The sequence below is a fragment of the Pelodiscus sinensis genome, chromosome 11 (assembly GCF_052426305.1).
Source record: "Pelodiscus sinensis isolate ZL-2025 chromosome 11, ASM5242630v1, whole genome shotgun sequence".
Classification (NCBI taxonomy): domain Eukaryota; kingdom Metazoa; phylum Chordata; order Testudines; family Trionychidae; genus Pelodiscus; species Pelodiscus sinensis.
Window position 1 is genome coordinate 24613767 of NC_143062.1, and position 12019 is coordinate 24625785.

A 12019-nucleotide genomic window follows, 5' to 3' on the forward strand; every position below is an offset into this window, starting at 1 on the left:
CCAAATTGAAATGCACATTCTACAGAGCAGTGAAGGATGCACAAGGGAAGATAAATTGTTAAGTATAGATATGTATATTCAAAGAGTAATGTAGTTTTCCCCAGACATATTCAGCCTGTTTGAATGATTAAAGCTACAGAGAGGAGAAAGAGAGAAGAGAGGAAAATGAGAAAACATTAGCAAACTGCACCTCCGTCTCTTTAGATGCGCTAGTCACCGTCTGTACTTCCAAAGAACAGTTTGCCCTCTTGACAGCGAAGTAAAAGGGGTAATCCTTAGCCACCATTGTGGCTACAGGAACAGCAGTTTCGGATGTCACAGCTGATTCTATCTGAATGCAAAATTCAAAAAAAGCCGAGTCTCCTCTCCCTGGCGTCCAGCAGTTCAATAAAGGAAACGCTCTGCTCTAGACTTCTGATAACCCAGCATAGCCTCCCCAACTCTTGCTCTCGAATAAAGCAGGAAAAAGACCAAGCTCTCACTATCTGTCTAAAGTAACGCAACACTACTGCTCATAACTAAAACCCGCCCACTAGCAGAGGATGGAGGAAGGGGGGTGGGGAGAAAAATCAGTGGAAAGGAGCAAATTACTTAAACTCACTCGCTAACAGCGGAAAACACTCAGAGAAAATTATGCTACTTACAGCAGAACATTACTCCTCTTCTCTCCTACACTTTTATTCACTGCGGTCTATGCGTCATCAACGTTAAATGACACAAATATTAATTTTAACTTGACATCCCTCAGCTTGTTCTTTACAGGATAACTTGCAATTTAATTAGTATCTCTTTGTTGTTCCTCCAGATAGTATAGTATTAAGCCTCAAATGCAGAGTTTTATGGCAAGTAATCATATTAATGATTTTAACGAGTTTATTGATGTCCCTAATAAAATCCCAATTTTATTAACTGCCTATAGAGTTTGTCAGCTGAATTTGTTTTGTGTGGATGTAAGGACACTAATTGGAGTCTGGGAGAATGGGTGGGGTTAAAATGTATCACACCATAACTTAACAGCATGTGATATTTTTCACTTTTTATTAATCCACATTGCTGCTTTTTCCTGTTTGGCAGGGAGTAGGTTTGTTTTCTTTCTAATTACGTTCTGCCTCAATTGTTTACGCAGAGACCTCCCTCCTCCCCATTGTAGCAGACTGGGGAAGTGGAAAAGTACCTTTGCCTTGTTTGTTATACAGCATGATTCAGTTTACAGGCAGCCAAGTGATTCTTTTTGATCTTTACTACAGTACAAAGGTAGTGAAAATTGCCTGAAAAGGGAGAGGAAGTGTTAGGGGATCTGTCTGACAAAGGAGAAAAGGAAAAGGAAGCTGTGAATAGGAAGCTGAGGGAAGAAAACACCTAAGAGCTGTTTTAGACGAGGAGTAATGCAATCAGGAGATTGCAGAGAAACTGTTTTCAATAAAGGCTATAGGGTTACATGAGAATTTTGTAACTATTTTCTCCAAAGCTGTAGAACAGTATTTGTGTCTTCAGAATATAAACTCTTTGCAGCAGTTACTCTTATTTGTTCAGCACCTATCACTCACTAAAGAGTTCTGTATAAAGCTACTGGACTTCATAAATAATTAAAAACAATGAGTATTAGAAAGATTGTGGTCATATTTTTAGCCTGAGAAATATAGCACTGTGCTAAGGGACCATATGCACATCCAGAAGCCAGAATTTGTAGTTATGTTAATTACTTGTCATTAATTCAGGGCATAACTATGGACTATAAAGACTACCATTATAGAGAGAGGGCCATTAGCTCATTTAACAAAGAAGCATTTGTAATTATGGAGGATAAAGTAAAAAGTTACCAGAAATATAAGGTTACACCCTAGTAGTAAACTTAATCTATAATGTGAATCAAACATGCAGACCACCATGCACAGATCATGCAGAAACTAGAGAGCTAATCAATTTCTTTCACAAGGTTTCTGTGGAAAAGAATAGGCAGTTTTTTTCTATGAAATAACACAAACATATCTGATGTTGTATAAACAATCTGATATCTAAATAAATTAAATATTTATAATTCTAGACAGTAAAAGACAAAGTTGTGAAATCCAGTGTGCTTTATGAATCATTATAAAATATGAAAATAGTTTATGCAGAGACATGCTATGTTACTCTCCAAACTACAGGTCAGTTTTCCTTCATGTTTGGGTATTATATACCTCCTTTAATACCAGTTGATACGGTGTTAGCACTTGGTCCCTTAAAAATCAAGTATATCATAACCCTAAAACATGTAGTTTTATGCCAGTCTAGGAAATAAAAGTCCAAAGAATACTGCAGCTGTTGTGCTACTGGTGTCATACCTTAAAAGCCTTGATTTTAAATAATGCCTGTGTGTTTGTATATGGGTTTGTGTGCTAACACTCAGCTTCACTTAAATCATTAAGACAAAGTGCCTTTCAGGAGTTGCCCTGAAAACTCAACATTCCAATCCTATAAAATGCTTTACAATGTAAGCCATGTTTCATAGAGGACAATAGTCTACTGGTTCAGCGATTAAAATAATGAACTCTGGTTTATATTTCCAGGAAGTGTGTCAGTACAAGGATTCTGCTTTTCCTCTACTGATCAGATTGGTGCCCTGTAGTTTAAATGCTCTCCACTAATTAGGGGTCTAGACTCGGGAGAAGATGCACATGTCATGTAAAATGAGGTGGTGGCATTAGGAGGAAGAGAAGGTGGGGTGAGAGGGCTGTGGGGAAGGGAAGTTGGTGACATGCAGAGCTATGGCAGCCAGAGAAAGGCAACTTTCCTCAGCCCTGGGCTGTAGCTGCTGGGGAGACAGCCCTTCTTCCCAGCTTCAGCCTGTGGCATGGGAAAGACAGCTCTCTTTCGCTGCCCCAGCTCACTGGCTACTAGAACAGGTAAGAGAAAGAGAAATCCCTTTTGTTCCCAGCTAGCGAAGGAGAAGAGACGCCCCCTTCCTTCCTAGTCCCAGCTCGGTAGCTGCTTCCGAGGCCATAATGACACTTCAATACTGTATCTAATTCCTTTAAATACAAGTCTCCTTTCACCTCAAGTGTACCAGGCAACAGTCTGAGTAAACAGAAGAGCAACACATTATCCCCTGAAGGTTAACTAACTTGAGTTCTGGTGAACCAGTAATGGAAACAAGCTCATAGCTTGTAGATCCTCCACTGACAATACTCTACCTCCAGTCCTCAAGCAATTTAATTTATGGAGAATTATGCAATACAACTACTGAACTAAAACAACTGGGCTATGTCTACATTCGCGGCTTTTTGTGCAAGAACATCTTGCGCAAGGGTTCTTGTGCAAGAAGTCCTGTGCAAGAAAACATCTATACTGCCATGTGCACGCTGTGCTTTTGCGCAAGAGCTCCCATGGCAGTGTGGACGCTCTCTTGCACAAGAAAGCTCCGACGGCCATTTTAGCCATAGGGCTTTCTTGCGCAAGAAATCCCTGCCGAGCGTCCACACTGCCCTCTTGTGCAAGAGCTCCTGCGCAAGAGGGCTTACACCTGTTAAAAAAGAGCGTAGCTGTTGCACAAGAAGCCCTCTCTTACCACGCCGTGCTGTAAATTTCCTTGTGTAAGAGTGGGAGGGTAGATGCTCTGCAGATTCTTGCGCAAGAACGGCCATACTTGCGCAAGAAGCCGCGAGTGTAGACATAGCCTTGGGGTGCATAGAAAGAAAGTGGTAGACCTTTAGGTTCCTACGACCCAGATCACATGTGGCTTTATCCATTAAACATCAAAATCTGAACAGCTGTTGGAAAAGAGATACAATGATCTCAGTAATACTCATGGTGCTACATAGGCTCCTATATATCGTACACTACCTGAATCTGAAAGGTAGTCATCAAGAGTAGCAGTGAAAAATTAAATTTGAAGTGCAACTTGTATAGCAGAGCTATTTCTCTGTATCACTTGGACTCTGTTCTCAGAGATCAGTGAGATCACAGTTGACCATATCTATGTCATTTTCAATGGCTTGTACAAATTTCAACATCAGATGTGTAATATAGGTAAAAGCCAGAATCAATTAATGTGTACTCCACTCTAAAATCTTCATGCACGAATCAACAGGTGACTAATTAAGGTGGATTTTTTTTTTTTGGTGTGAGTTGTTTGTTTTTAAGAAATCTTCTGTATGAACAGTAGCAGACAAAATTTCATGAAGTAATGAAGATAGTTTACACAGGAATAAAGTTATTTTAAATATTTTGTGCAAAAAATACATAAAAGAGAGAGGTTTTAGAGCTAGATTATGTTAAATATTTCCAAGGAGTATAAAAGTTGATAAGTGACATTTACACAGCTACCAACAGTTTTGGAGAACACTGATTCTGGACTTGAGTTTGTGTTCTGTATATAGCTCCTAAAAGTATACAACATAACATCCCTGTGATGTAAGAACTTTCCTTAGGCCCCTATCCTGCAAAGGGATCTCTGTTGGTGGCTACTTACGGGGTCAGAATTTTAAATTTGCCCAGATCCCTCTGCAGAATTAGAACCTTAGACTGTGAAATCTGGGGATGTTAGCGTATAGCCACTCAAACGATAAACCGATAAGCTCGGGTTTATCCGTTAATCCTAACGACTGCTGCTGCCTCTGAGAGCCGGTGCCTGTGGGGAGCTGGCTTTTAAGCCAGGTCCTCATGACCAACATATCCCGCACAGCTGCCTCCCTCTAGCACCCCCACCCCTCTGTGCTGCTGCCTCAGTGAAAAGGGTGAGTGGAGCAGGTGGGAGACAATTCATGTGGGGAGCTGGCTTTTAAGCCAGCTTCCGTGCATGCCAGCTCCGTGGAGTCGCCTGCCCCGCCCCTTGCCGCCTCCCACAGAGGCAATGGGGGGGGGAGGGGATGCTGGAGCAGCCTCTGTCCACAGGGAGCTTGGAACTTCCTCCCCTTCTCCCCCCCCCCCCCCCAGACAGAGGCTGCAGCGTAGGGTGGCAAGGGGCTCCCTGGGAGTGAGGCCGGGAGCACACTAGCTGCCGGCCCTGGCCCCAGCCCTGGGGACCATTGAATAATGGTGTATTCAATAAGATTTGGTGCAGTTACATGATTATTAAATTAAATTAAACTAAACAACCTCTATCATCCCTAGTGAAATCCTTTCAGCAGGTACCAGTCCTATTTAATTAATCTGTAAAGTACCAAGCCCACCTCTGGTACTAAAGAAACTGTCCTTATCCCAAACTGCTGTTTCATAGCACTGTACTCCTAGTTTCTGTATTACGTATCAATCAATACACTATATTACAGTCACTCTGAAAGAACTGCAAGAACCTTAAAAACCATTTAATATACAGATCCATTTGAATGAAGTCAAGTCTAGAGGGGTATGCAGTTACCCACTAATCCACAGTATATGTTATCAATTAATATTTAACATCTATGCAAAACAAGCCTTGAGTTTTAAATCTGTATCTGAAAAATACTGAGAATTGAACAAATGGTTCCAGAGAGATTAGCCATTCCAAAACATATGCCTTGACCACTAACCCATCTGATTTCTAAAAAAATTAAATAGCTATTGTGTCACTTTTAACCAGAAACAGATACGGTGATTAGACAGCACACCAGGCTCGTGCAGTAGTCAGACACTTCTTGTGTATGGAATATAATTTTTTCTAAGCCAAAAGTGAAGTTGAGTTTGGTGGTTTTATGCCAGTCCATATTTATTGACCAAACCAAGATCCTAAATTATTTGTTAAAATAACAAGTCTCTGGTTCAAGAGAATTGTCCCTGTTACTATGGTTCAGGAATAAAAATTGGTTGTGTTTGGCTCATGTTAGTGTGGCACTCTTTGGGGTTCAACTTAGACCAAGAAGGCATCGTGTCACGGCCTGCCCTGTAATTGTGAGTGCTTGTACGCAGTGCAGCTTTGGCTGAGAGCCCTAACATCAGCAATCTGCTTACTATAAAAATGACCTCACTCCAGGGCCACTGACGGGCCTAGCAATTTAATAGGGCTTGGGTCTCTGGGCTGCCTCTACTACCACCAGGGCAGCAGCAGCAGATGGAGCCCCAGGCCCTTTAGACCATCACCGGAGCTGCACATTGAGCAGAGTGGGTGTGGGAGGCGCAGCATGGTCCAGGCAGTGCTGAGGGCTGGCCGCTTTCAGCCCCTTCTGTCTTAGGCCTCACCCCTTCTGGGGGCCTGGAGCCAAGCCCTCCCATATTGCCCAGGGCGTCTTCAGCCCTGCCAGTGACCAGCACGAGACAGGTTACTTCTTGCAGAAAGACCTCAGCATCCTTTCCAGACTTGAGTTTTCCCCCAAAATGTCTCTCTCTGCCAAGTTCAGCCCATCTGATCATCAAACCCACAAAACCTTACTAAGCTAATTGCTCTTTAAAAGAAATATTACACAGCAGTTTATTAATTTAGCCAGAGTTGAGAAACCCACTTCAGCCAAACCACTGAGCTGATTTATGATAAAAGTAAAAGAAGTTTATTAACCAGAAAGCATAAGTTTAAGTGATATAATGTAGAAAATAAAGATAGAAATGGTTATACACAAACCAAAATAAAACATGCTTCTAAGACTAATTTGTTAAATCATATTATAGTTTTTTGTTCAAAGATCCAGTAGAAAGCTCAAAGCACTTGGCTAATGTAGGGGTTCTTTCCTCCTTTCTGTATAGTCTAGTAACCTTTGAAACATTCTTTGGAAGTATATCCCCAAATACAGTTCATTTATTGTGCTGTGTGTAGACACCATATTGTTCTGTGTAAATGCCAAGCTGGCTACTCCCCCATATGTGATTTTTTTTACAGTGCCAATGATTTTCATGTAATCTTTGATACAAATAGCCCACTGTTCTTGGCCAATCTGATTTGAGAGGTTGGCTCCTTTCCTTTGCCTAGAAAAATCTATTTATCAGCTTTCCCCGATATGCCTAGCTTAAAACACATTTTAGTTAGATACATCCAACATATCTGTATAATTCTTTGTGGGTTAACCAAATACCCCTGTGGGCCAGATTTGGTCTTCCAGGGATAGCCCCTGGTGGGCCCCCACACCGCCGTATTTACCTGAGCTTCCACAGGCACAGGGGATTGCAGCTCTTGTTGGCCGCAGATTGCCCTTCCCAGCCAATGGGAGCTGCGATCCCCCATACCTTCGAAGACGCAGATAAATATAGCAGAAGGGGCTAACCCTGGTGAACTAACGTTTTATTAGCCACAGTTGATCTAGGCTACCTGGAGGCTTTCTCTGCTGCTCTTTTTTGTGGCCAGAGGAGGCATGGCTGGTAGCTATCCAGCAAGGGGCTTCTGGGCTTAGTCCACGCCATTGAAATAGGAAGAGATGATTTTGTCATCTTGTGTTAATAAACTGCATTTAAGAAGCCAGGATTTTGAGCTATGGCACAATGATCTGAACACTGAACCTAAATATTTAAACATGGAAAATGCAAACGGAGGGAGAATCTCCAAGCTATTTTTTGTACAGTAGAAACAGGAAAGGGGAGAAGAGAGTGAAAGCTGAATTTAGTCTGAGGAAGGAAACTGGAAAATAGAATGTTGAAGGTTTCTTTTTTTTACTTTATCTTTGTCAAAACATTCCAGTTGCCTTTAGGCAGAAATGCAGAATGTGTGATTAGACAGAAATATTTTGAAAAGACTGCACCCAGAAGTTGATTTACTGTCTTCCTGACATGCTGGTATTCTGAATGCTTACCACATTAAAATCCAAAATCTGCTTTGTATAACTATTTTGGAAAGATTAAATGAATAAAAAGAAACCTGTATATATTACTAATTCTTAATTATTCTCTTTATTAGGAATATGCCTTCCCGCGCTATACATGTATTATACCTCTTTAAGGACCATTGAGGGCTATGTAAAGGACGCTGGGGCTCTCTATATTTCATTCTACAGTAGCAAGACCTAATTCAACAATTCTCTGCTTATTTTTGGTCGGTCTTTTGGCTATGTTGGATAATAACTAGTCAAGCACTAGTAGCAAAGATCCAGTCTATCCTTCAACCTTTCTTGGATTGCTGCTGGCAGAATAAAATTAAAAACATAGCTAACTTGCCTGAATGAATTTCATCCTCATGTGATTCAAGTTTTGTGTCAGTTTTTCACTTTGATCTGTTTCTTCCTCCCCACCTTCTACCCTATAGAGCAAAATTAATCAAATCTAGACTATAAGCTTCCTAATTAGAGACTTAAAGAAAATATTGAGCAGTGTGGTGGTGGTTTTTATTTTATTTTTTCTTTCATGTCTTTAACTTATAGGAGAAAAAAAATAACCAAAACATATATATTATTGTGAAGATATTCTTATGATACAAATTCCAAACAACTAAGTATGAAACTATTAAAAGGTAGACTATGTAGAATCAATTACAAAACTGAAATATTTTTTCAGATAAGTTATAGACACTGTTGTTCCAAAAATGCAATATAAAGGACACAGGGAAGGAACATAGTTCATTTGAAACACCTTTGTTCTCGTCCTGATGTCACTTACACTAGTGCAACTTCATTGGCTTCATGAAGTTACTCCATATTTACGCTGGCAATAGAATCTACAACAGTGTTTGTTAAACTGAGTGTGAGGCAGTCGGAGGTGTGTAGTGGAGAACAACAGAGTTCAAAATGGCCACCCTTAAAGGAACAAGCGACTTTTTTTTTTGGCTCAACAAAAAAAATCCTTGGTGTTCCTCATAAAAAAAATTATTGTTTGTTGTTCCTCGGTCTTAAAAAGTTTAAGAAACACTGATCTAGAACAAAATTTTCCTTTAATATAAAAAGTGGCTCAGAGCAGCTTCTCCAAATAGTTCTGGATAATATTCTAGGTTATTGATAGATTATGTTCACTGGAAAAGCTGCTGTGGAATGCAAATTTGCTGTTGAATGCAAATTACATAAGTTACAGTGCACAGAATTTCTCAGAAAAAGACTGGACAAGTTGCAATCTATGGTGGCAATATGAGAGGATGTGTATCACAAAAAAGCAGCATGGTTTGATAGGAAATACCACTTACAGCCGATCCCCAAGTTACGAACAAGTTACGGACCAACACTTGGTCCATAACTCAAAGTGCTCATAACTCGGTAGGCCCTAATTCTGCAAAGACAAGCTCAGAGCAATAGAACTCTGCAAGGGAGTAACTATGTATCCACCTTTGACAGTTTGCAAGATCAGGTCCTAAATTTTGATAATTCATTGAGACTATTTTCTAAAGACTGCCCTTGAAATTACTTACATTTGTACAGCTTATATAGGGGCAGAAGACACACAAAGAATATTGCTCATTTGCCCTCTAATCATATCATGGCTATTACTAAAACTGTCTGAAACTGGTGAAGATTTCTCTTGATGCAGAAATCCTGAAAAAAATGGCTTTTGAAACTCTGTGGTGGGACACTTTCCCATGACAAGCCCACCATTAAGGAGGCTGGGGTCATGGAAACACACAGCAGTGACACACACAGCACATGCTCTTGCCCACACTCAGGCAGCATCTGCTCCCGGTCAAGCGAGACGATGCTTAGGAGACTGATCCCCTGCATGGGAACCTGCTGGGGGATAGAAGAGGGGTGGACCCAGTAGCACTCTCTCTAGCAAGCGGCTTCTGCTGCTTACACACACCTCCCCCAACACCTTCTCCACCAGTAAGCAGGGACAGAAGTTCTCTCTCTGTGCGACGCCACCAGGGCTGGACCCAGCATGTGCTAGACATGGAAGGAAAGCAAGCTGCTCTGTCCCCCGTTCCCGTCCGCAGGCTCCTGGCGTGACCAACATCTTCCCATGCTTACTTGTCCCTGGGTGTATTGATGCTCCCATGGCACATCCAAGCCCCTGCAGTAAAGTGCCCACTGTCTAGGCAACAGATGGCCTTGCTCGAAGCACATCACCATCATCTGAACCGAGACCTTCTGTATTAGCTCAGAGGTTAGGGCTAGACTTCATGCAAAGTGTCTCCTGGGATAACTGCCCTTATCACTTTTCTTCACAGCTGGGCCAGCTGTGAGGATGGCACGTCCACCACATCCAACACTATCTTCCCAATTCTGCGGGATCCGCAGAAGGAAGTGAACTAGGGAAGACCTGCTGCGGGACCAGATGGCCTGTCTCCAGTCCCTCATCTGGGAGTTTGATGAAGAGTGCCAGGAACAGGCCATTGACTGTGAGGAGCACCATGCTGACCAGGAGTAGTGGAAGGTTATGTGGGATCAGCTGGTGCCCCAGCATAGGGCCATAAGCTCTTCTCTCACCGCTGTGATGTAGCATGTGGGCACATGCATGGAGCTGACCACCAGCCATCTCCCCACGCATCCCAACTCTCCACCTCTTCCCTCCTGGCTTCTCCTGCTAGCCCTCCCAGTTATTTCAATAATGTCTTGTAGTGTGGATGTGCTATTTCGAAATTATTATTTCAGGAGTTATTTCGTAGTACAGACATGTCTTAAGGTGCCACAGGACTACTCATTTTTCAAGTCACAGACTAACATGGCTACCCCTCAGACTACTATGTGAGCTATACTAAGACTTCCAGACTATGGGCTAGCTGGCTCCCTGGGCTGCCTGACTCCTGGGTGGACAAACATGACAATAGGCAGGCCTAGGGAACCACCTGACCTGAAATCCTGGGGTCCCCAAGCTGGAGCAATCTCCATAGCAAGATGAATGCATCTGTTTACCAGTGTAGAGAAAATGCAGTATAGACATACCATTGTCAGTGCTAGGACTGCTAAGCTCCTTACTCTGCAGCTGGGAGCTTGAAAGCACCAAGAGTCTCTTTGGTTTTCAAGACTGGAAACCCTGGCATGACAGGAATGACTCACATACACAGATACTGAAAACTTGGGTTTCCAAATAGTCTGCTAGATGAGCTAGTTGAGAACCAGTTGGCTTTGCATTGGAACTTTACCTGTGATTCAATAAGAATTCTTCAAACCAGTCTCATTTTCATTCCACTAAACACATACTGCAGTGTGAACCCATACGCCTTTAATAAAGCATTTTGGGATCCTGGGAATTAAAGATGTTTCTTTTTAATTTGAATGTACTCTGTGAAACTATCTTGCATTGGGAGGAAAAGAGACAAGATCACGTAAAGGGTCTCTTCCAGCTAATTGCTCTGAAATTATAGTGAAAAGTACTGAGAAGTTAAAGCACAGCTGAACCTGACAACATTTACACATTTACTGAAGTAACTGTGCACACATGCATTATTTATCTCTGTAAAGATAACAGAAGGCTACTTGTAAAATGCCCCAATTTCAAACACTAAAACTGCTTTCAGATTTGGCCTCCTGCAGCTCAAGGCTAATGATGGCCCACTGAGAAAATTACCAAGAGTTTTATGCTTCCCCACCCTTCTTACACACCCAACAATGCACACTAATTACTAACCATGGTGGTCCTTCAGTAAGGAATGTAAAGGGTGTGGATAAGGTAGGATAAAATGACCCCTTCACAAACTACATTTATAATAAATAAGTTGGCTGGAGTTGGCTTAATATACACATTTTGGGAGTGTGTGGGGAAGGGGGTTGGCTTGATTTATTAATTTAGATTTTAAACTCTGTGTGTCACATTTTGGTCCAGATTATGACGATAAACACAAACTGCCCTTTGCTTTATTTTTATATTGAAAATTTGACTTAATAGAGAGGGGAATGAATGGGAATTGCCTGAATGGTATTTAAGAGAGATTCAATGTTTGTAATTTAGACAATTATTTTGAACTACAGACTCAGGTATCCAGTGTTTATGGGAGGAGGCAGAAGAGAAGGTAGAAACAACTAAGCAATGTTATTATTTTCTCTGCAGGGAATCCCTTTCCTCTAAACCAACGGCCATTAACCTTTCCAAGCTACTGTACTGCTTTCAAGAGTCTCTTTTGTCTTGTGTACCCCAAGCTCACTTCACTTAACTTACAAAATCAGATGTAAATATATAAAAAAGTGTCACAGCACACTATTACTGAAAAATTACTTACTTTCTAATTTTTGACATATAATACCAAAATAAATCAATTTGAATATAAATATTGAGTTACCTTTCAGTG

At 41.5% G+C, this 12019-nt stretch overlaps 1 protein-coding gene across 5 annotated transcripts in view; it reads right to left on the reverse strand.

Moving 5' to 3' along the window:
* Positions 1-12019, reverse strand: part of ARHGEF3 (Rho guanine nucleotide exchange factor 3) — a 257794-nt gene that overhangs the window by 56963 nt on the left and 188812 nt on the right. Inside the window, exon 1 of one of the 5 annotated variants that reach the window (XM_006130915.5) lies at positions 191-543. The exons of the other annotated variants lie outside the window; for them this stretch is intronic. Coding sequence (XP_006130977.2) covers positions 191-286 — 96 coding nt within the window. The 5' untranslated portion in view covers positions 287-543. Of the gene's footprint in view, positions 1-190; positions 544-12019 lie in introns of those variants that run through there. 5 annotated transcript variants of the gene reach the window in all.